This window comes from Nicotiana tabacum, chromosome 17 (genome assembly GCF_000715075.1).
Source record: "Nicotiana tabacum cultivar K326 chromosome 17, ASM71507v2, whole genome shotgun sequence".
Lineage (NCBI taxonomy): Eukaryota > Viridiplantae > Streptophyta > Magnoliopsida > Solanales > Solanaceae > Nicotiana > Nicotiana tabacum.
The window spans coordinates 551,996-576,318 of NC_134096.1; the positions used below are offsets into that span (position 1 = coordinate 551,996).

The 24,323-nt window shown below is 38.5% G+C and overlaps 1 protein-coding gene across 2 annotated transcripts; it reads left to right on the forward strand.

The window, feature by feature from the left end:
• The first annotated feature begins 14,895 nt into the window (after window positions 1–14,895).
• LOC142171363 (peroxidase 40-like) lies at window positions 14,896–16,568 on the forward strand. 2 transcript variants are annotated; one of them, XM_075233728.1, is made up of 4 exons: window positions 14,896–15,185; window positions 15,261–15,460; window positions 15,551–15,716; window positions 15,796–16,568. In XM_075233728.1, exons 1-4 carry the CDS (start codon window positions 14,921–14,923, stop codon window positions 16,200–16,202), a joined length of 1,038 nt encoding a protein of 345 aa, XP_075089829.1. In that variant the 5' UTR covers window positions 14,896–14,920; the 3' UTR covers window positions 16,203–16,568. The 2 variants fall into 2 exon arrangements, with proteins under 2 accessions (XP_075089829.1, XP_075089830.1); XM_075233729.1 differs by having other exon boundaries at window positions 14,896–15,181; window positions 15,269–15,460; window positions 15,796–16,552.
• The last annotated feature ends 7,755 nt before the right edge of the window (window positions 16,569–24,323 follow it).

Here is a 24,323-nt window from a genome sequence, read left to right on the forward strand (position 1 = left end):
GCAAAATATTTGGGATATTGTTACTATGAGTATGAGTAGCTAACTTCCTAATCTAGGGTTTTGATGAAACCTATTGAAGGATGATTTTTTTGTTACGTTAATATAAATTTGCCATAGTCTTCTCTATTTGTTCAACTATATTATTCTTGTGGTTGATTGAAGGGCTCTCAATTAGTTGTGCCTATTTAGTATGTATTACTCGGGAGAGAGTGCATATTTAGGTAGTTATTGAACAACATCACTCCTAAACGTATATGAGAGATCAATAAGGAGGTTTAAAGGTGGGTTTAGGGATAACGAAACCTTGATGCGATATGAGTGAGTTGTACTTAATGCCAGCTAGCGTAATTCGGGAGAATATGCCTAGTAAATTATGGTAATTACTCAGGAGAGAGTTACGATAGTTAGAGTGCTCATGGTCGATGAGAAGACTTAGGCAAATTTGTAGAAAATGTAGCGGAAAACATTCCGACAAGAGGGGGAATCACAACCTTAGATCATTCCAATTCTTGTTTACAACCCGTTTGTAGTTAATTATTAATTATTACATTTTTATTACGTAATATTTAGTTAATAAAACCCAATCTGTTACTTAAATATTTCTGAAGATTGATTGTGTGAATTTGTGCGAGTCTAGTAGCTTTGTTTGATAGGTTAATTCCCTGTGGGATTCGACTCCGGACTTACTAGCCGGAATATATTTGCAACGACCGCTTAGTTCTTTTTATAAGGTATAGTTGGGCGTGATCATATGTAAAATGGTGATTTCGCGTAGTTTTTCAACGGACCCGTGCACGCATCTGATTTTTCTTTCTCTTACGGTGTTTGATGTGTTTGTTACTTAGCTTATTAACAAAAAAATTCATGTGATTTCAGTTCGTTTTATCGTGTTTGCCTCTTCCACTGACCTTCAACAACAAAAAAATCCCAAGACAGAACTTCTTTAATTTTGGTTGAAATCTTTCTGCATGTGCTTCAATTTGTTCAGGTATTTTCTTTACCTCATTTTGTCAATATTTTGCGGGAATTTAGTTTTAAAAAGAATAGATGTAGCAATTATTGTATTCACTTTTCCCTTGTCTGTTTAATCTGATAGTCGTTATCTTTCTTTTACGTTGCTATGAATTGGTACAACTACTAGAAGAAACAAAAGATTTCTTGAATGCCTTTACAGAACAATTAGTATTTATATGGCATGTCTTTAATACCCATTCAAAGATTGATGTCCTTAAAGTTTTCAAACTATGTATTCCAACTTGGCATTTTTATAAAGAAGCATTTTATGCACTTCCATCACTTACTGCATTTGAGCTGCCTTTCAATTTATTATGTGCTCATTTCAAGTTTGTGGCTATATGAACTAATAATTGGCTGGATGGAAAGTGATAAATCATCTGTTTTTGATTCTTTTGGGGGATCCCCGCTTCCTTATCATTCACTCCCTGTTGCCGTTGCCCAATATGTTGTCTGCAGGTCTCTTTTGATATAATTGTCTGTTTTGAGTCTTATCACACAATGTTACAATATTTATACACATCTACCAGTTTTTAATGTTGGCTTAGATGATTAGTTCACCTTGTAATATAAATTCAGATATTTGTGCCTTCGTTTTAGGAAATCTACATTGCATACAAAGTAAATTTAGTAATTGCACAGGAAAACAAATTGCTGTGTGATCATCACTCCTTTATTCTTGGAAGCTATCTTGTTTCCTAGAAAATGATGGTGTCACTGTTTACCCGAAAAACGGATAGAGTTGAATTTGTATGTAGTTATTAGAATACGTGGTATAACTTGACATGAAAAAATATCAAATATTGACTGTAAAGGATGAAAAATAAGCAAAGTTGAAAAGATGATGATTTAAGAACAAGCAAGATAAAATGATGTATGAAGTTTCAAAGGATAATCTTCCAATATAGGAATGTATCAATAGTATTTTGGTTACAGTGTATGAATCACCTGATAGCTCACTTTACAGGAATAATAGCCATCCCTCTTATGGTGAAGAGATCCTACTTTAGATATAATAAAAAATATAGAGTGGGGAACCCATGATAAATCAACTTTTCTCTAGTTTTCGCCGAGATTCCCTTTCTAAGTGCGGCTGTAACGGCTCTTATCTATGAGCTCAATATTGACCCGAGCTTGATTTTGACTCGAGCTCGATTTTGACTCGGGGCCTGGTATTAATTCGGGCTCAGTATTGGTCGGTCTTTGACTCTTAACCTCGATAACGTCGCTTCGCATCATAGTTCGATTTTGGATTCGAGCTCGATAATGACTTCGAGTTCGGTATTTATTGGTCCCTGAAATTCAAAGCTCGGTAACCTTGCTTCGGATATCATCCTGATATTATGAAGACGCTCTTCGGTCCATTATGTTCCCATATCGACCAGTCGTTCGAAGGCCAAACTCGGTTTTGACCGTATACAGATAGTCCCCTCGTTTCTCGGGAAGGATGTAGCGAGAAACGACATGATTTTCCAACGGTACGATTAGATATATGCTGACGTTTGCATTGAGCTTGATCATGACGTACGTGATAGTTGTCCCGTCGATTTAGTTTACCAAGGCATTTAATGCGTGTCAGACGATGGTCGGCCACTACTGATACTGAACCGACATTGCTCAATCTATAAATAGCCCCTTTCTTTAGCATTTATCACTCTTACATCTCCAATCTCCAAATTTTCTTAAGTTCTTTCTTGCATCTTCTGAGCTCATCTGTAAATCTATGATTTTTCACTCCAAAAATCTTTCTTCTGTGATTTTTACTGCAAAATTTTTCTTTAAAACATCAGATCTTTTTAATCTCCTTCTTTTTTCGATCTTTAAATCCAAAATGGCGAAAACATCAAAAACCGTTCCTCACAAAGAAAAAGTTTCTTTTTCACAGTCTAGCACCGTCAAAACACCGGTGGAACCACGGCCTCAGAAGTCTGTTCCCGGGGCGTGTGTTCTTACCTCCGATTTTAAGGTCGATAAAGTCTCATCGGTTCCTGGTCGATGTGAACCAGTATCAAGGTATATGTGCTCGATAACTAAGGGACACCTCGAGCAGCTGAGAAAAGATTGCAACTGGGAGAAAATAGAAGTGATAATCTCGGCTCCCGAAGAAGATATTACTACTTATGTGAAAGGGTTTTTAAGTGTGTATACTTACCCTTTCACATTGGGCCTCCCCAACCCTATCGTTATCGATTTTTTCCGCCAATACCAAATAACCCTAGGCTAAATCCATCCTTCCTTTTGGCGGATCGTTATTCTGATCCGTTTTTTTGTGAACAAGATCGAGAGGATGCCTTTCACCCTCGACCAGCTTATCAGACTGTACAGCCCCCGCCTCTATCAAGGTGGGCTAATAAAACTCCAGCACCGAGCTAACAAAGTGCTCTTCTTGAGCATAGATGAGGACAAGGACCGGGGTTGGATGGGCAGGTTCGTTCGAGTGAAAATCTCCGATCTGATCCCGGCCGAGCAGATGCCATTACCTGAGGAGTGGAACATGAAGCGTAAGTATATTTCGACTGTTAGTTCTTATTGCTTTGCTCATTCATCACTTTCTCACCGATATTGTTTTTCGTAATATAGCGGTTGCTTGGAAGCCCGGTGTTGTTCCCGACCTTAAGAGCTGGGTACGGGCCCTCTCTTCGACATCTATATACGTCGAGCGCTCGTGGCGTGATTTGTCAAAGGGCAGATGGGAGGCCAAAAATCATGATAAGCCTCTTTCCCATACCTTTGTTGGTTCGAACAGAATGTTTTCCATATACTTAACCAATTTTCTTGTGCGTAGGCTTGGGCAAAGATGCGGTTATGAGGCCCCCGTCTGGTGAGGAAGAGACTTCGGCCCCGGCTCCGAAACCGACGAAGGACAATAAGAGAAAAAGGGCCTCCACTTCTGAGGATCCAGAACCCAAGACAAGGACGGCTCATAAGCCGAGGAGGAAAATTATCCCTCTGACCGAAGAATCGGTTCGGCGTTTGAGGGATGAATACGAAGAAGAAGAAGAAGAAGTTGACTGGTCCATACTGGTGGCCCGAGTGAAGAAAACCATCAATGCCCCAAAGGCAGCTGGATCGATGGTGGTTTATAAAGATCCGCCTCGAACTGAGGGGATATCGGAGAAAGATTCGGGTAGAGTCCCTGAATCATTAGAGATCGAGGATTCTTCCCACCGAAGTCAACAAACGGTGGGTATATCTGAAAGGTACGGTCCTGAAGCTTTTCGAACTGAGGAGAACACCCCAAGCGAGTTGCTTGGGGCAATAGTAATCAGAGACTCGCCCACTCTCCCTACTTTTTCCGAAGGGACGATTCGGGAAGCCAAAGCTTTGGGGGACCTCGAGGTAGACCGGTATCATGAAGGGGAGGACCCCTTCTGTGATTTGTTTACTGGTGTCGATGATGTTTCTGGCCCTAGTGATATGCCGGGATTTTTCTGTTAAGTGCAACAAGCTCTGAATCGGGTAAGATCTTAATCCCTTCGTTGATACCACTTTCATGTTTGCTATTATTTTCTAACTTCTTTTCTTCTTTATTCTTTCTTCGTAGGCCGTAGCGGTTCATCGAGAAGCATGTTCTTGGTCTTGAGCAGAGTTGTATCGGTACGAGGCTGACCTCCGACGGGTCACGGAGGAGAGGAACACCCTTAGACACCTCTTCGGACAAAGGAAAGAAGAAATCAAGGACCTCCGAGCTGAATTGGCCAAGGCTCATCAAGACTAGACCGACCTGACCGAGTAGGTAATGATAATCTTAAAAACCCATGGGCTCGATCCTGGAACGATGGCTAATATTTTGATCTCACAGCTGCAACAAAAGCTTGAGGTGATTGGGAAGATTCGTGAGGAGGTTGATATGATAAGGGAGGAGACCTTGGGATGGAAAGATGGCATGGACCGTCTTTCCACAGAAAAGGAAACTGCATGAGCCAAATTATCATCGGCTGAAAACCAACTTCAAAGCATGAAGGAGAAGATCTTGGTTCAAGTAAGAAAAATAGAGGATCTCGAGGCTCGATTGGCCTCCAAACTTGCCAAGGCCAAATCTGACGCCGAAAAAGCAAAGGCCGATGCATTCATGGCCGTCTATCGGGCCGATGCTGAAGCTGATCAGGTACAAGCAAGAGAGGCAACCGAGACCGCTAAAACCCGAGCACATTGGGTTGCTGAACTTGCCAAATGCCAATCTCGATCTCACCGAAGAGATAAAAAGGGCTAAATAGCTCGAAGCCGATGCTGAAGCCTTGGCTTCCGATGATGACGATAATGATGATGGGAGCAAGAGTTGGTCTGATAGCGGGGAGGAGCCTGATGGAGAAGAGACCACCTCTAGAGATAACCAGGAGACTTGGAGTTTTTTTTCTATTTTTTGTGTAGGGTCATGTTCGGACGTTGTAAACACTCTTGTATATATATAAAGATATTTTCCTTTCCCGACTTGTCTCTATTTTATTTTCTGCCTTGTGAAGATCTTGTTTCATTCATGCCTTATAAAAGTTTTCATAAGTTCGAGGCTTTAGGCATTTTGATCGAATTCGGACCTTGTAGTCTTTATAACCGAGTGAGTGCTTTGCTCGAACTCAGAATAATTGTTATCCTGTAGGCTTAGTAGTCAAGTGAGTGATTTCTTGAACTCGACGAAAGGTAGCCCGTAGGCTTTATAGTCGAGTGAGTGATCGCTCGAACTCGAAGTAAGGTAGCCCGTAGGCTTAATAGTCGAGTGAGTGATTTTTCGAACTCGAAGGAAGGTATCCCATAGGCTTTATTAGTCGAGTGAGTGCTTTGCTCGAACTCGAAGGAAGGTAGCCCATAGGCTTTATTAGTCGAGTGAGTGCTTTTCTCGAACTCGAAGTAATAGTAGCCCTTAGGCTTTTATTGGTCGAGTGAGTGCATTTCTCGAACTCGAAGTAAGGTAGCTCATAGTATTAATAGTCGAGTGAGTGATTACTCGAACTCGAAGAAAGGTAGCCCGCAGGCTTTATTAGTCGAGTCAGTGCTTTGCTCAAACTCGAAGTAAGGTAGCCCGTAGTCTTAGTAGTCGAGTGAGTGCTTTGCTCGAACTCGAATGAAGATATCCCGTAAGCTTTATTAGTCGAGTGAGTGCTTTGCTCAAACTCGAAGTAAGGTATCACATAGGATTAGTAGTCAAGTGGGTGTTTTGCTCGAACTCGAAGTAATAGTAGCCCTTAAGCTTTTATTGGTCGAGTGAGTGCTTTGCTCGAACTCGAAGTAAGGTAGCCCGTAGGCTTAATAGTCGAGTGAGTGTTTTGCTCGAACTCGAAGTAATGTAGCCTGTAGGCTTAGTGTAGGGCTTGGCCTCGTTGATTTTTCAGTTGGCAGTCCCTGATTATTGGGGTAATGGTCGATCCTCGAGCTTGTTTGCATAATAGATCATGAAATAGAGGATGGGTTTTGAGACATGAGATATCGGCAGAGAAGAAGTTTCTTTTTATGTCATTGTATATGTGTTCATGTTTTGTACCAGGGATCGAGCAACCTACACGAGCATGGTTCGTTTTGACCATTTGGATATTACAATTTTTCCTATCGAAACCCTGTTGTTATGAAGTAACGTTCTTGCATCGAACTTGATAATCGAACTTACTTGATATATTTGAGGGTAATAACCCCTAGTATTCGAGGTTGATTGTAAAGAGGCCTCGGATACTGTTGAACTGTTCTAAGTTAGCATGATCAATGGTTGCCTCATTAAAAACCTTGCCGAAAAACCCATTTGGGATAAAACCAATCTAATGGAAAAAGAGTGCAATGCGTGCTTTCAGGCCTAAGGCTTTGTGTTGAATAATCCATCCTTGTTCGTGGATGAACTTCTGCAAGGGTTAGTTTCGAAATATAAACGAACATGGGAGGGTCGTACCTTAGCAGTAGTATCGTTTTAGGTGCAACACGTTCCAATTGCATAGTAGTTGTTTGCCGTTTATAACACCGAGCTTGTAGGATCGTTTACCGGCGATTTCGAGCACCAGATACGGTCATTCCCAATTCGGACCCGGTTTTCCTTCATTTGGATTTCGGGTGCTGAGGGTGACTTTCCTTAGCACTAACTCCCCGATTTTAAAATGGTGAAGATTGGTTCTTCGATTATAGTATCTTTCGATCTGCTATTTTTGGGCGGCCAATCGGATGAGTGCGGCTTCTTGTTTTTCATCCAATAATTCGAGGCTAGTATTCAAAGCCTCGTGATTTGACTCGCCTATTGTAAGTCGAAACCCGGCACTGGGTTCCCCGACTTCGACTGGAATCAAGGCCTCAGAGCCATATACTAAGGAGAACGGGGACCCCGTACTGGATTTTGATGTTGTTCGATATGCCCAAAGGACTTCGGGTAAAATTTCTCTCAATTTCCCCATAGCGTCGTTCAACCTTTTATTTATGTTTTGAATGATAGTCTTGTTCGCCGATTCGGCATGTCCGTTCCCACTAGGGTAATACGGCATTGTTAATATCTTTTTTATTTTATGGTCTTCAAGGAATTTTGTCACCTTGCTGCCGATAAATTGTTTTCCATTGTCGCATACTATTTCGGCGGGTATCCCAAATCGACATACGATGTGATCCCAGATGAAGTCTATAACCTCTTTCTCTCACACTTTCTCGAACGCCTGTGCCTCAACCCATTTAGAGAAATAGTCAGTCATAAATAAAATGAACTTAGCTTTACCTGGGGCCGATGGCAGAGGGTCGACGATTCCCATCCCCCATTTCATGAATGGCCATAGGGATACGACTGAATGAAGTTGTTCTCCAGGCTGATGGATCATCGGTGCAAACCTTTGACATTTATCACATTTTCGAACAAACTCCTTAGTGTTATTTTCCATGCTATCCCAGTAATATCCTGCTCTAATGATTTTGTGTATCAGTGATTCGGCGCCGGAGTGGTTCCCACAAGTGCCTTCATGGACCTCTCATAAAACATAATCGGTGTCTCCTGGTTCTAAGCACACTGCCAATGGTCCATCGAATGTCCTTCTGTATAATGTTCCATCTTCAGACAATGTGAATCGAGCAGCTTTGATTTGTAGGGTCCTCGACTCTTTAGAGTCTAATGGGAGCTTTCCGTTCTTAAAGTATTCAATATATTTATTCCTCCAATCCCAGGTTAAGCTTGTAGAGTTTATCTCGGCACGGCCCTCCTCGATCACGGATCTCGAGAGTTGAACGACAGTCCCCGAGCTGATCTCATCTTCCTCGACCGATGACCCCAAATTTGCAAGTGCATCGGCCTCACTGTTTTGTTCTCGAGGTACATGATGTAAAGTCCATTCTTTGAAACGGTGCAAAGTTACCTGCACTTTGTCCAAATACCTTTGCATTCTATCCTCTCGAACTTCGAAGGTTTTCTATTTGGTTTTCCACCAGTAAAGAGTCACACTTGGCTTTAATGAATTCTGCTCCCAAGCTTTTAGCTAGCTCGAGACTTGCAATCATGGCCTCATACTCGGCCTCATTGTTAGTCAACTTAGAAGTTCTGATAGATTGCCTAATAGTGCAACCCGTGGGCAACTTCAAAACGATGCCTAACCCAGACTCCTTCACATTCAAGGCACCGTCTGTGAAGAGGGTCTATACCACCGATGATGTACCCGATTTTAACAAGAGTTACTTTTCAACTTCGGGTACGAGGGTTGGCATGAAATCGGCCATGAAATCCGCTAAAATTTGAGACTTGATGGCCGTCCGGGGTTGATATTTGATATCGTACCCACTGAGTTCGATGACCCATTTGGCCAATCGGCCCGATAGTTCGGGCTTGTGCAAAATATTACGAAGTGGGTAAGTGGTTAATATGTATATGGGGTGACATTGAAAGTATGGTCTTAACTTTCTAGAGGTGCTTATCAGTGCAAGTGCCAATTTCTCTAAGTGTGGATATCTAGTTTCTGATTCCCCTAAGGTTCGACTTATATAATAAGCAGGAAATTACGTACTTTGCTCCTCTCGAGATAGGACACCACTTACCGATATTTCCGATACTGCCAAGTACAAGTAAAGTTTCTCATCTGCCTTCGGAGTATGAAGTAGTGGTGGGCTCGATAGGTATCGCTTCAATTCCTATAATGCATGTTGGCATTCCGGGGTCTAGGCAAAATCTTTCTTCTTTTTGAGTAGAGAGAAAAATCGGTGGCTTCGATCCGACGACCTCGAAATGAATCAGCCTAAGGCAGTTATCCATCCGATTAGCTTTTGTACGGCATTTACACTGTCCACAACGGTGATGTCTTCGATGGCCTTGATTTTATCGGGGTTGATCTCGATCCCCCGATTTAATACCATAAAACCAAGGAACTTTCCCAAACCAACCCCGAAAGCACATTTCTTGGGGTTGAGCTTCATGTTGTATTTCCTTAAAATCTCAAACGCTTCCTGCAAAGGAACCAAATGTTCCTCTGCGCGCAGGGACTTAACTAGCATGTCGTCAATATAAACTTTCATTGATTTACCTATTTGTTATTTGAACATTTTATTTACTAGGCGTTGGTAAGTAGCTCCTGCATTGTTTTGCCCGAAGGGCATTACATTATAACAATATGTTCCATACTTGGTGATAAATGAAGTCTTTTTTCGGTCCTCCGAGTTCATTTGGATTTGATTGTACCCAGAATAGGCATCAAGAAAAGTAAGGATCTTGTGGACGGTCGTGGCATCGATCATGCGATCGATGTTAGGCAGTGGAAAAGAATCTTTGGGGCACGCCTTGTTTAAATCCTTATAATCTACACACATTCTAAGTTTGTTCCCTTTTTTAGGGACTACAACTACATTGGCTAACCATTCGGGATATTTCACCTCCCGAATGGATCCTATTTTGAGAATTTTAGTTACCTTAACCATTGTTCCTTCGATTTGCGATATATGGTTGATATCGGTCTTTGTTTGACCTTGGCTCCCTGTCGATATCCCTCTGGTTTTTGACTACCGGCCTGTTTGGATGTACTGAACTAGAAGGGGCCCCTAGTTGGTCGTCTTCGACCCTAGTCTTCGATTGATATCGATTGTGAACATCTGCCCAGGTCACGGCCGGATATTCGATCAGACTTTGTTTCAACTGACGTGATGCTATCGAACTCCTCTCGTTCAACCTCTTGGGTGAAAGCTTGAATGGCCCAATCATCTGTGACCAGTGGCAATTCCATGCATTCTATTTGAAATGGACACGAACTCCCTCAGCATTTCATTATCCCTTTGTCTTACCTTGAAAAGGTCTGATTTTCTTGTTGCGACCTTTATGGCCCTTGCGTGTGCCTTTACGAAAGAATCTGCTAACATGGCGAATGAGTCGATTGAATTTGGTGGCAGGTTGTGATACCAAATCATTGCTCCCTTCGAAAGGGTCTCTCCAAATATTTTCAACAATACAGATTCGATTTCATCATCTTCTAAATCGTTACCCATTATGGCACACGTTTAAGAGGTGACGTGTTCATTGGGGTCGGTCGTGCCATTATATTTAGGTATCTCAGGCATGCGGAATTTTTTGGGGATCGGTTTTGGAGCTGCACTCGGGGGAAAAGGCTTTTGCACGAATTTTTTGGAATCCAACCCTTTTAACACTGGTGGTGCCTCGGGGATCTGATCGACCCTTGAGTTATATGTTTCTACTTTTTTATCGTTTGTTTCGATCCGTTTTGTGAGTTCCTCGACTATCTTAGCAATTTCGGGATTAGTCCCCGATTCTTGCTCATTTGACCTTACTATAGCTGGCTCCGTTCTGTGGGTGATTTCTCGGGGTGGACTGGGCTCTGGTCTGCTCGGTACCTGGGTTTGACTCTGCAACTGAGCTATCGCTACCTGTTGAGCTTGCAACATTTCGAAAATCATACGCAAGCTGATTCCGTTTTCCTCAACGCTATGGGTGTCTCAAGCTGCAGATCGAGTACCACCATGAATGTTATTTTCAGATTCAGAACGTTGGTTTGCCTCAATAGCCACATGCGAATTAACGTCTAATGGTACTTCAACTTGGGCCCCAACGGCATCGACAAGCGGCCTTTCGGCCCTGAGTGTCAAGTTGTTGTTCTCACCTTGAAGGCCAACTTCGTTGTCGATAGGTAGGGCCTTTATTTGAGAGTTCGTTGTTGCTAATCCGAAATCAAAGACACTTTCAACAACAAGCGTAAAATGGTGTGTTTTGCAGATTCGTATCAAATAACCATTGTTATCCTCAGCCCTACAGTGGGCACCAAACTGTTTACCCAAAAAACGGATAGAGTTGAATTTCTATGTAGTTCTAAGGATATGTGGTATAACTTGACATGAATCGTAAAGGGAAATAAAAATATCAAATATTGACTGTAAAGGACGAAAAATAAGCAAAGTTGAAAAGATGATGATTTATGAACAAGCAAGATAAAATGATGTATGAAGCTCCAAAGGATAATCTTCCAATATAGTAATATATCAATAGTATTTTAGTTACAGTGTATGAATCACTTGATAGCTCCCTTTACAGGAATATTAGCCATCCCTCTTATATTGGAGTGATCCTATTTTGGATATAATTAAAAAGATATAGTGGGGAACCCATGATAAATTAGTTTTTCCCTAGTTTCCGTCGAGATTCTCTTTTTTAGTGCGGCTATAACGGCTCTTGTCTATGAGCTCGATATTGGCCCGAGCTTGATTTTGACTCGAGCTCGATATTGACTCAAGCACGATTTGGACTCGGGGCCAGGTATTAATTCGGGTTCAGTATTGGTCGGTGTTTGACTCTTAAGCTCGATAACGTCGCTTCGCATCATAATTCGATTTTGGATTCGAGCTCGATAATGACTTCGAGCTCAGTATTTATCGGTCCCTGAAACTCGAAGCTCGGTAACCTGGCTTCGGATCTCATCCCGATATTATGAAGACGATCTTCGGTCCATTATGTTCCCATCTCGACCCGTCGTTCGAAGGCCGAACTCGGTTTTGACCGTATACAGTCACCAAGATCTTTCAGTTGCTACGGACAAACGTATTCCCTGGCATACTAACTCTCCCCTTTGCTACAATAACATTGTTGTTCTAGGAGGTAATTGTTCTTTACTGAGAGATTAGGATTAGAGGGAATGCTATTTCAATTCGTTGAATTTTAATTGCTTTTCTGTAAAAAAGAATTCGTAGTCTTCCATTTTTTTATCAAAAAGGTGTAAACTTTCTTAATGTCTAACTGTTGTTCTTGTATATTTTTTCCTGGTCTGTATTGTGAAATCAATGTGCAATACTTGGATTTATATCTACAAACGAAATGGTGGTGGTCTTGAGAAAGAGGCTTTTGAAACGCAAATTTCAATTGGTTTCCGGTAGAAACTATAGCAACTGGTACGTACTCTGTCTTAAATACACATCAACTATATATGTAACAACTTTTTCTTTCTCAACCACATGATTTCTAACTGAATCATTGCTGCGATAATATGTGCAATATTTGTATGCCCAACGAAATTGACTTGCACCCTTATTCTTCTCTAATATGTTTCTTATTCAAATGAATACTGTTACCATATTATAGGAGGTGCAAATCTTAATCTGAAACAAGTTGACAAAGAACCTGAACTCTTGTCACAAAATCCCTGGTATGGAACCAACTGTATTACATGTGTGCTCTTGTACTAATAAGACTGAAAGTGAAACAGTTGACTCTAAGCTAGAGGTCAGCAATGAAGTGGTGGGACTTTCCAGTTCCCCTGTTGAGGCTTTGACTGCATAGCCACCCAATTAAATTTTATATTCTTTGTTAAGGAAGAAGAGAAATGCGAACTCTGTGCTACTGTTAATGTCCCTGTTCTTGCTGATGAAGCAATAAAGTTTTGTTATATTTGATTTGACTCCTCCTGTAGAAACTTTTCACAGCACTTTGAATGCAGCTTTCCTTTTGTGGGAGGTTGAAGGTAGCTACCTAAATTGCAGTTGTATGAGAGATTCAGTCAACTATGTCAACTATTGAACTTTGTATTGCTGCTTCTGAATTTAAGTTTTCTTACAAATATTTTGGTTTTAGCTTAATTTTTAACTATCTGTCAAAATGAAATATACTATAATCCAAAGTGTTGGGCACGGGCCAATCCCAACTAGTATATATATCTTCAATTAGTATGGTTATTGACTGTTTTATGTATAGTGGATTTTTACAATTTCAATCAATCAAAATCTGAAAGCAAATGAGAAGACAACTATGAATTTATTAATCATCTTATGAAGAAACTGTTGTCTCTTGCATTCCCCAATGATCCATGTTTTTTCGACTCCTTACATATACATCTCCTCTTTTACTATCTATTTGAATTTGGTTTAGAGAGCACAGATGAGGTATTTCTTCGTGGATGTTCTTTTTTTTTTTTTGGTTGTCAATTAGCTTCTTGCATTAATGGATGTTTACGAGTTTGATCCCTTATATGAAAGTAAAGAGCTGAAATTTTGTTTCAACATGTTATAAGATGTTTTTTTTTTCAGGAAAAAAGAATTGACGTGATGCTTTAATAGATAATTGGATAGAAATCTGCTTGGAATTGCGCCGATACAAAGGAGATGGGCGACATTACTTTCTTTCTAACATGATCGTTTTTCTTTGACACATTTTTTCCAATTTCTTTTTCCTTGAGTAATTTTCTATTTGATTGTGCAATCCGCACAGCATGAGAGTTTCCTTACGTACATTTAATTATCACACGGTTAATTTTTTTTCCATATTTTCACAGTTTTTATATTGTCTTTTCGTTTCTTTGTTTTCTCAAACCTGGCATTTCAATTAATAAAAGAATTTTGATGCAATTGTTGTCTTATAAATATTTTGTTTTAGAGTCATTTTGATAAATAGGCATACTTCTTATCTTAAATTTGGACAAGAAATATTTTAAAGATGTTGACTAATTTTGGTGCTACTCGGTCTAACTGTATGGATATCCATCTTGTCAAAATCCTTCACCTATGAATTGGTGATAATAATGCTTTTCATGAATTCAGGGAGCTAGAGAATTTTTTTATCGATTAAAATGCAGAAATATTTTGCAAATAATAGTAGCTAAGTAGGAAACCAATAATTTCAAGATTTGGGTTTTACTTTGAATGGTTTAAATTAAAATTCATACTGTTGACAGTGATTTGGATCAATTACGACATATGTATTAACTTTACTTTTGCGTATATATTGGGACCACATTTGGGGAAAGTTAACTAATAATATATCAATTCAATCTGTTTAAAATATTAATGACATAATACGAGTAAGTCATTCTTATACGTACACTCTAATATTAACTTAGTATAGATTGTTACAAAAAGATTAAAGAACCTTCAAACTAATTAAATCATATAAAATTGCACATGATAGTTGCAAAAGATTAATTAACAAATTAAAAGAAATTTCCAACTAAATATGTAAAACAATTTTAGCAATACGCATCACCAAATGATAAGCTTATGTCACAATAAATTATTTTCTCTAGTCGTCAAATGTTCATTGTCTTCAAACTTGTACGGAGATTTGCTCTGGAGCAAAGGAACCAATTGCGTCAAGGAAATCGACTGTGTTAGTTTTAAGGGTAAATATCAATTCCCTATGCATTAGGGCCCTATATGAGTCTATCTTTTGCTGTTCTTTTGTGATAAAACATTCTGCAAATTTTCAGACTGCAAAATTGGATCTGCAAAACAAGGATTTAACATTGGTTGCATACCTCACGTAAATCGGTTGGTATTAGGTGGGTTGTTATAAACCATGGGACCTCGATTTCATGTAATGTTCATTTTTCTTTTTGACTCATTACACTTAAGACTATGTCTTCTTCTCAACTGCTCTCTCTTTTTCCCTTTGACTAGCAGTGAGCAATTTCTCTATTTAAGGCCTCAACTTTCACTATCATCTTATTAACTTAACAACCATAACTTGCCATAAAATAGAAGGAATAAAATGGCTTCCTTCTACTTAGCTTCTTTCTGCATAATGGTACTGAGTTTTTCAGTAACATTTGCTAGTGGAAATAGTGTTCCCAACAAATCCAAGGAAACATGCATTAATGATGCAACCATCGTGTTAAGTTTTGGTTTGTACCAAAAAAGCTGTCCAGAAGCTGAACCTATCATATATTCATGGGTGGAAAGAACAGTGTCTCAAGACCCCAGAATGGCTGCTTCTTTGCTTCGTCTTCATTTCCACGACTGCTTCGTTAATGCAAGTACAATTTTTCTTTTTCCTTTTTATTTGAATACAGTAGTATATTTTATGTTAAATAATACTCCATATGTAAAAGCATTTCAGGGATGTGATGCATCAGTATTGCTGGACGATACCCCTAATTTTACTGGAGAGAAAACAGCTGCCCCAAACTTGAACTCATTGAGGGGTTTTGAAGTGATTGATTCCATCAAAGCTGATTTAGAACTGGCTTGTCCCCAGACTGTATCTTGTGCTGATATTCTTGCTATTGCTGCTAGAGATTCTGTTGTTCTGGTATTATATTATTCCTTATACTACTAGCAAATAAGTAATTCAGAACTTTTTCAATAATTAATGCATGCAACTCCAATATAATTATTGCAGTCAGGAGGTTGGGGATGGGAAGTGCAAATGGGAAGAAAGGATAGTTTAACAGCTAGCAGAAAAGCAGCAAATAACAACATTCCTGGACCAAACTCTAATGTTGCCACCCTTGTTTCCAACTTTCAAAACCTTGGTTTTTCTCTTCAAGATATGGTCACTCTCTCTGGTAAACTTAATTTGAAGGGCTAGATGATATTATATTGATTTAACATATATAAGACTAATTAATGTTTATTATACTGAAGGTGCACATACAATTGGAAGGGCTAGATGTTCAACATTTAGTTCCAGGCTAAATGGGGGTAGCAATTCAGACATGAACTTGGATTTCTTGCAGTCACTGCAACAACTGTGCTCAGTTTCTGATACAAACACAACACTAGCAAATCTTGATGACATGACACCATCAACGTTCGACAATCAGTACTACGTTAACCTTCTATTGGGAAAAGGGTTGCTTGTTTCAGACCAGGTCTTAGCAACTGGGGATGACAATACTAGAGAAATAGTGCAAACTTATGTGGATGATCCATCTGCTTTTTTTGAGGATTTTAAAAACTCCATGCTCAAAATGGGAAGCTTGGCACCACCAACTGGAACAACCGGTGAAATCCGTGTTAACTGTAGGGTTGTTAATCAATTTAATTCTTAAAACTCCATGAAAATCATTACTATAAAAATTTCTGCGTACTTCGTGGATGGCTCCATACATCAGTTTATTGTACAAAGCCATACCGGCTCATCCTCCAAGATAGGAGTCGGATATTTTCTCAATGCAATGATTTAACATAGCCCAAAGAGGAAAGCAATCTTCACAGCCCATTCACAGCATTCTTTTATTTATTTATTTTAATCAAAGGAGAAACCACGAGCATAACAGAGAGGGCAACGTCCAACCTTCACAAAATCCGAATTTCCTCGATGCATCATTCTTTTTTACTTTGTAGGCTAAGCTCAGCTGATACTGAACAAAAAATGGTGAGCAATATGATTTATAACTTGTAGCTGAAAGTCGCAATCGGTGAATGCGAACTCAGTGAATGATGACTTATACATCGCAAGCAGTGAATACGACTTCTAATCATAAATGAGACTTAAAAACTTGTATCTCCAAAGTTGGAAAAAAAAAATATTAACTTCGGAATTTTGTGGAATTTGTTTCCTTCGGGCGAGAGATTTGTATTTTCCTTGGTTAAAAACGATGAAGTTTATTTTTTTCCTGATATTTTCTGTGATCTTAATTTGGTGTCAGGTTTGGCTTTTCTTCTTGATTTTATTTTTCGGATTCTGAAAACTCTACTCAATAATAGGGGTGTACATAAGTCGGGTTGGTTTGAATTTTTCAATAACTAAACCAATAGTGTCGGGTGTTTAAATCTATAAACCATACCAAACCAAAAAAGCCAGGTTTTTCAATCTCGGTTTTTTTCAGATTTTTTCGGTTTTCGAGTTTTTTTCCCGGTAAACTCTTCATAGCGCAAAATATGTAACTTGTGCTCTAATTATTTCTTTAATCCTAATAGAATACAACTATATAATGTATTCTTCAAGAAAATAACACAATAATATGAGATTAATCATAGCATCGTACTAAATAATATTCAAAAACAAAGATAATAAAATCGCATAAATAAAATATTACTAATTAATATACCATAATAAAAATTAAGATAATCTAAAAATACTATATAGGTAATTTTAAAATAAGAACATCTAATAAGTACTAATTAATTACACAACTAACTACTAAAGAAAAAAATAAATTAGGTTATGCATTTTTCATTATAAACTAATGGAAAACTAAAAAATGGATATCCAACATTATTACCATTCTTAGTATTGAATTGAATTTCCATTATTATGATTAATATTGATTTGAACTTTATTTGACTTACTACTTTTATGGGTAAAATTTATTGGACCATTCAAGAATGTTAAATCTAAACTTTAAATAATATGTTTAAAGATAAAATTGTGAACAAGTTTAAGAAATATTTATAAATTATATTACAATAAATATTTATATGTATAAAATATTTTTAAAAATTGTACAAATGTAATGTCGGTTGGTTTGGTTTCGGTTTGACTTTTTTTAGTTAAAACCAAACCAAATCAATTATGGTCGGCTTTTTTTGCCAACACCAAACCAAATCAAACCAACCCACAATTGGGTTTTTTTTCCGGTTTAACTCGAATTATCGATTTAGTGCGATTTATAGGTTTTCTTTGTACACCCCTACTCAAGAATGTTAAAAGAGGAGGAATTTTAGTTTTACTCAAGTGACGGAGCAGTACATCATCAGACTATTATTAGGTATGTCGTCACTTATAAAATTTCACGGATGCAATCGCAATCCGCAACCGCATATGCGACTTAAAATGCACCCCGTATATGCGACATAAATTGCAATCTGCATGTGCGAGTGAGTCACAATCAACAAACGCAACTTATAATCGCAATCATTAAATGCAACTTATAAATCGCATTTAGTTAATGGCGACTTATAAATCACAAGCAGCGAATGTGACTTATAAATTACAATCATTAATTGAGACTTATAAACTTATATCTCTAAAGTTGGAAAAAATATTAACGTGGGATTTTTGCTGAATTTTGGTATTTTTTGTGCTCTTAATTTGGTATCAAGTTTTGCATTTTTTCTTGATTTTGTTTCCGGGATTCTGAATAACTCTACTGAAGAATGTTAAAAGAGGAGGAATTTTGATTTTACTCAAGAAAGATTCTACTTAGTATATCACCTGACTATTATTAGGTATGTCGTCACTTATAAAATTTCACGGATGCAATCGCAATCAGCATATGCAACTTGTAAATCACAATCTGCGTATGCGACTTAAGCGACATAAATTGCAATCTGCATATGCGAGTGAGTTGCAATCGGCAAACGCAACTTATTAATCACAAGCGCTAAATGCGACTTATAAATCGCATTTAGTTAATCGACTTATTAATCGCATTTAATTAATCGACTTAGAAATCACAAGCAATGAATGCGACGTATACATCTCAATCATTAAATGAAACTTATATCTCTAAAGTTGGAAAAAAACTTAAGTGAAGCTCCATTATTTTTACCAAAAAAAGGCCTAATATATAATGAGGTTCTAAACATTTTTTTTTTTTTGACAAATTTGGCTAGAAAAGATTTTTTTAAAAGATTAATGAATTTAAAAAGATAATAATATATTTTTTTTATTACCAAACATGCCATGTGGACAAAAAGTATCCATGTGGCAATGAGGTCATTCGGGGGCTGAAGTTGAAGAGGGTAATTAAGACCATAACTAGTTTAAGACCATAACTAGTTTAGGTATGTAGGTTAGGGGGTCCGATATATTATGCTTTTTTTAATTGTTAATTTGCATTAGTTGGTGATGTGTGCACACAGTAAATATCCTATGACTCTGTCCAAAACAAAAGTTGTTTAACACGACATGTTAAATAAAATTAAACTAAGAAAATTGATACATCACGATTGATGTCACGGCAAAGTTCATCTAGGCCACTATGCAAACTTAGCAATCAGGTATAAACATTTCCCGGAAGCAAAAAACAAAACCTTCAGCTATCAAAGCTAATATCATCACATGAGATGAGTGTTGAGAATAAACCCCTTACAGAAATAATATTTACAGTAATAAAAGCGGAATAATAACGTAGCACCGAGATACGGTAATTAACAAGAATAAAAGAGTGACAACGATACCAAGATTTTTACGTGGAAAACTCTTTTGAATAAAGGAAAAAACACGGCCCTGAGAGGAGCAACTGATATCACTATAACAAGGAATTTTACACTTTGTAGGTCCGAGTAAAATATTTCAAAGACCACTACAACACTCAAAAGAAATAACCCTCTTTTGATATTCTTACCTTACTACAATATCGTTCACTCTCTATTTTTCTCACAGACTATTTTCTTATACCTTGTCTGAGAAACCTCACTCTTTCTTTCTCTCTTTGTTGGTGTGTATTACAATGGGAGCAAGACACATATTTATAGTGTTTAGGATTGCTTCATTGATGTCATCAATTATATCATGAGTTTGGCAAGAGTCAAATATTCAATGTGAAACCAAACAAATATTTGTCATAAAATCTTTCTTACTATTCCTTTAATTGGCTTGACAATTCAAAGCCAAAAGGAAGATGTCTTCCTTACACATGGGATGGACCCATCAAATCTCCCCCTCCAGTCCCATGCACCTGAAGGAGGTAACTCCAGTTTTTCATATAGAGTTCATGCCAACAAGTTCTTTTCACAATTCGAACTTATCTCTTGGTACCACCTTGGTCAGCATATCTGTGGGATTCTCACTTGTAGAAATCTTCAAGACTTTTAGAGATTCATTCTCTACTATTTCTCAAATCCAGTGATATCTCACGTCGATGTGTTTGGTCCTTGCATGGTACATGGAGTTCTTGCTAAGGTCTATTGCACTTTAACTGTCACAATAGACGACATACTCCTTCTGATGCAAGCCAAGCTCTTGAAGGAACCGTTTCAACCATATCATCTCCTTGCCAGCTTCAGTAGCGGCAATATACTCCGCTTCAGTTGTAGAGAATGCGACGCACTTCTGCAACCTTGACTGCCATGATATAGCTCCCCCTGTAATGTAAACAAATATCCAGTAGTGGATTTTCTATTATCAATGTCACCTACCATATCAGCATCTGTATAGCCCTTCAAGATTGGATCAGATCCTCCAAAGCACAAACAATCTCTCGTGGTACCTCTCAAGTACCTGAGTATCCACTTGACTGCTTCCCAATGTTCCTTTCCAGGATTTTCAAGGAATCTGCTAACAACACCAACTGCATGAGCAATATTAGGTCTGGTGCATACCATTGCATACATCAAGCTTCCGACTGTCGAAGAATAAGGAACTCTAGTCATGTTCCTTTTCTCCTCCACACTTGTAGGACATATCTTCTTGCTCAACTTTTGATGACTAGTAAGAGGTGTGCTGACTGGCTTAGCATTCTTCATGTTGAAGCGTTCCAGTACACGTTAAATGTACTTCTCCTAAGACAGCCACAACTTTTTGCTTGTTCGCTCTCGAACTATCTTAATACCCAGAATTTGTTGTGCTGGGCCCAAGTTCTTCATATCAAATTACTTGGACAAATCTCCCTTCAATTTTGCGATCAGTCCCTTGTCTTTTCCTACAATTAACATGTCATCCACATACAACAACAATATAATAAAGTTATTTTCAGAAAATCTTTTGAAGTATACACATGGATCAGAATATGTCTTTGTGTAAGTTTGACTTTTCATGAATGAGTCAAACTTCTTGTACCACTGCCTTGGTGTCTGCTTCAACCCATAAAGACTCTTATTCAGTTTGCACACCATGTGTTTCCTTTCAGCTATTTCAAATCCTTCTAGCTGCTCCATATAGATCTCCTCTTCCAAATCTCCGTGAAGAAATACAGTTTTCACAACCAACTGCTCCACTTCAAGATCTAGGCTAGCTGCTAAGCTCAAGATTGTTCGAATATAAGTCATTTTGACAACAGGTGAGAAAATTTCATCAAAATCAATACCTTTCTTCTGCTCGAAGCCTTTTACCACCAATCGAGCTTTGTATCTGAGCAGCTTGCCATTTTCATCTTTCTTGAGTTTAAAGACCCACTTACATTTGAGTGGTCCTTTGCCCTTTGGAAGTTTAACCAGCTTGTACATGCCATTTTTCTGCAAAGATTTCATCTCTTCTTGCATGGCTTTCATCCACTGGTTCTTTTCTGGATAAGACATCACCTCCTTAAGACTTTCTGGCTCCCCCTCATCACTGATGATGACATACTCCGTGGAAAGGTACCTGCATGACTCTACCCTTGACCTTTCTGAACTCCTCAGAGGTTGAGGTTGTTCTTCTCCCATAGTGGGGTGATCCACTTGATCGACATCATCATCAAGTTGCTCATTATGCTCAATAACCTCACCAGGTTGCTCCCGCTACTCGGCAACCTCGTCAGTCGTACTTTCTGCATTTGTAGGATTGTTAGAAGTAGAAGGAATAGTAACAAGGTTAGGAATAATACCATTCTTGGCCTTCTCTCACATATCATCAGCAGTTCCAACTTTATTTTCTCGGAAGACTACATCTCTGCTTCTGATGACCTTCTTCTTTACGGGATCCCACAATCTGTATCCGAATTCTTCATCTCCATATCCGATGAATATGCAAGGAACATATTTATCATCCAGCTTAGTTCTATGCTCCTTTGGTACATATGCAAAAGTTTTTCAACCGAACACCTTCACATGCGAGTAGGACACCTCCTTGTTGGTCCAAACTCTCTCTGGGATGTCAAACGCCAACGGAACTGATGGACTCCTATTGATCAAGTAACAGGCTGTCAGAACTTCTTCACCCCAGAATGACTTAGGCAGTTTAGCCATTCTAAGCGTGCTTCTCACCTTCTCCACAATGGTACGGTTCATCCTTTCGGCTACGCCATTGTGTTGTGGGGTTCCAAGAACTGTCTTTTCATGTCTGATCACATTGTTCGAACAATACTCTTCAAATTCTCTTGAAGTGTACTCACCTCCATTGTCACTTCAGAGACGCTTTAGCTTTTGGCTTGTCTCCCTTTCCACCATAGCATGAAACTTCTGGAAAACTTAAAACACCTAATCTTTGGTTTTCAAAATATAAACCCATAATTTTCGTGAAGCATCATCAATAAAAGTAACAAAATATTTGTTATCGCCCATCGATTCAATTTTCATTGGACCAAAAATATCATAATATACCAAATCAAGTATATTCAATTTTCTTTCAGACGATGTCTGAAACGAGACTCTATGTTGCTTACCAAATAAACAGTAGTTACAGGGTTTTACCGTTGTACCTTTGGCATAAGAAATGAGTGATTTCTTGGCAAGAATCTGCAATCCCTTCTCGCTCATATGACCCATCCTTTTGTGCCACAAATCCGCAGAAATCTCATCTTGTGTCGCGTTCAATTCACCTTGGCATATTTTTGCATTTGTCATGTACAATGTGCCACGAGCAACTCCCTTTGAAATCACCAATGATCCCTTGGTGAGTCTCCACTTTTGATTTGCAAAATAGTTCTCGTATCCATCTCGATCTAAAGCAATTCCGGAGATCAAGTTCATCCACAAATCAGGTACATGTCGCACGTCCTTCAGAACCAATGTGCATCCGACATTTATCTTGATACAAATGTCACCAATCCCCGCAATCTTTGAGTAACTTGTATTACTCATTTTCACAAGGCCGAAATCACCTGCTACATATCTGCAAAAAATATCTTTTACCGGTGTGGCATGGTAAGATGTTGTTGTATCAACCACCCATTCCAACTCTGGACCTGATAAGTGTATGCATTCATCTTCCTCGTTTATACAGAGGACAACATTATCATTGTTTTGCACCATGGCGGTTGTGTTGTCGTCATTCTTCTGGCCACTAGTTTCACCTTTGCCTTTCCTTGGATTTGGGCAATCTCTTTTGAAGTGACCTGGTTGATCACAATTGTAGCAATTTCTAGCTCTTGATTTGGATCAGTTCTTAGACTTCCCACGAGATCCGGATCTACCATAGTTGCTCAAACTCCTTTGATAATTCCTGCCTTTACCTTCTGTGATGAAAGCATATCCTTGATTTTCAGGCTTCTTTTTCATCTTCTCATTGAGTAAAAAGAGCTGATGTGACATCTTTCAACTCAATGGTAGTCTTAGCGTGCAGGATGGTTGTTGCTAGATTATCGTACGAAGATGGCAACGAGTTCAACAACAAGATAGCTTTATCTTTTTCCTCGATTTTCACTCTGAGATTGGCGAGCTGTGTGATTAGTCCGTTAAACACATTTAAATGTGACAAAAAATTTGTACCTTCACCCATATGTAGGGCGTATAGCTGCTTTTTCAGATACAATTTATTTGTTAGCGTTTTGGACATGTATAGGCTTTCCAACCTTGCCCAAATGCCACATGCAGTGCCTTCATCAATGATGTTATTTACCACATCATCTGATAAGTGCAACCTGATTGCACTAACAACCCTTTCATCCAAGTCAGTCCAATCCTCATCTTTCATGGTATCAGGCATTTTGGCATCAACATCTAGTACCTTGTGTAATCTATGTTGGATGAGCAGATCTTAGATCTCTCATCCTTCTTTACCATGTTGAGAAACTGCTATCTCCGTTAAATTTTTTACCTCGTACTTTACTCCGAACATTTTTATTTTTCACCGAGTATAGTACTACCGACAGTGAATAGTATTTATGTGAATGAGCAGAACGTATGCTCTAATACCAGTTGTTGGGAATAAACCCTCTACAAAAATAATATTCACAGTAATAAAAGCGAAATAATAACGTAGCACCGAGATACGGTAATTAACAAGAATAAAAGAGTGACAACGACACCAAAATTTTTACGTGGAAAACTCTTTTAAATAAGGAAAAAACTACGGCCCTGAGAGGAGCAATTGATATCACTATAACAAGGAATTTTACACTTTGTAGGTCCGAGTAAAATACTCCAAAGACCACTACAACACTCAAAATAAATAACCATCTTTTGATATTCTCACCTTACTACAATATCGCTCACTCTCTATTTTCCTCACAGACTATTTTCTTATACCTTGTCTGTGAAATCTCACTTTTTCTTTCTCTTTTTGTTGGTGTGTATTACAATGAGAGCAAGACACATATTTATAGTGTTTAGGATTATTTCATTGATGTCATCAATGATATCATGAG

What these genes read in the sequence shown, in the direction of transcription:
- LOC142171363 (XM_075233728.1), top strand. Translation starts at nt 14,921, where the DNA reads ATGGCTTCCTTCTACTTAGCTTCTTTCTGCATAATGGTACTGAGTTTT. An exon ending in CTAGAGATTCTGTTGTTCTG is followed by an intron (nt 15,461 to 15,550) that starts GTATTATATTAT and finishes TAATTATTGCAG; the next exon opens with TCAGGAGGTTGGGGATGGGA. An exon ending in AGATATGGTCACTCTCTCTG is followed by an intron (nt 15,717 to 15,795) that starts GTAAACTTAATT and finishes ATTATACTGAAG; the next exon opens with GTGCACATACAATTGGAAGG.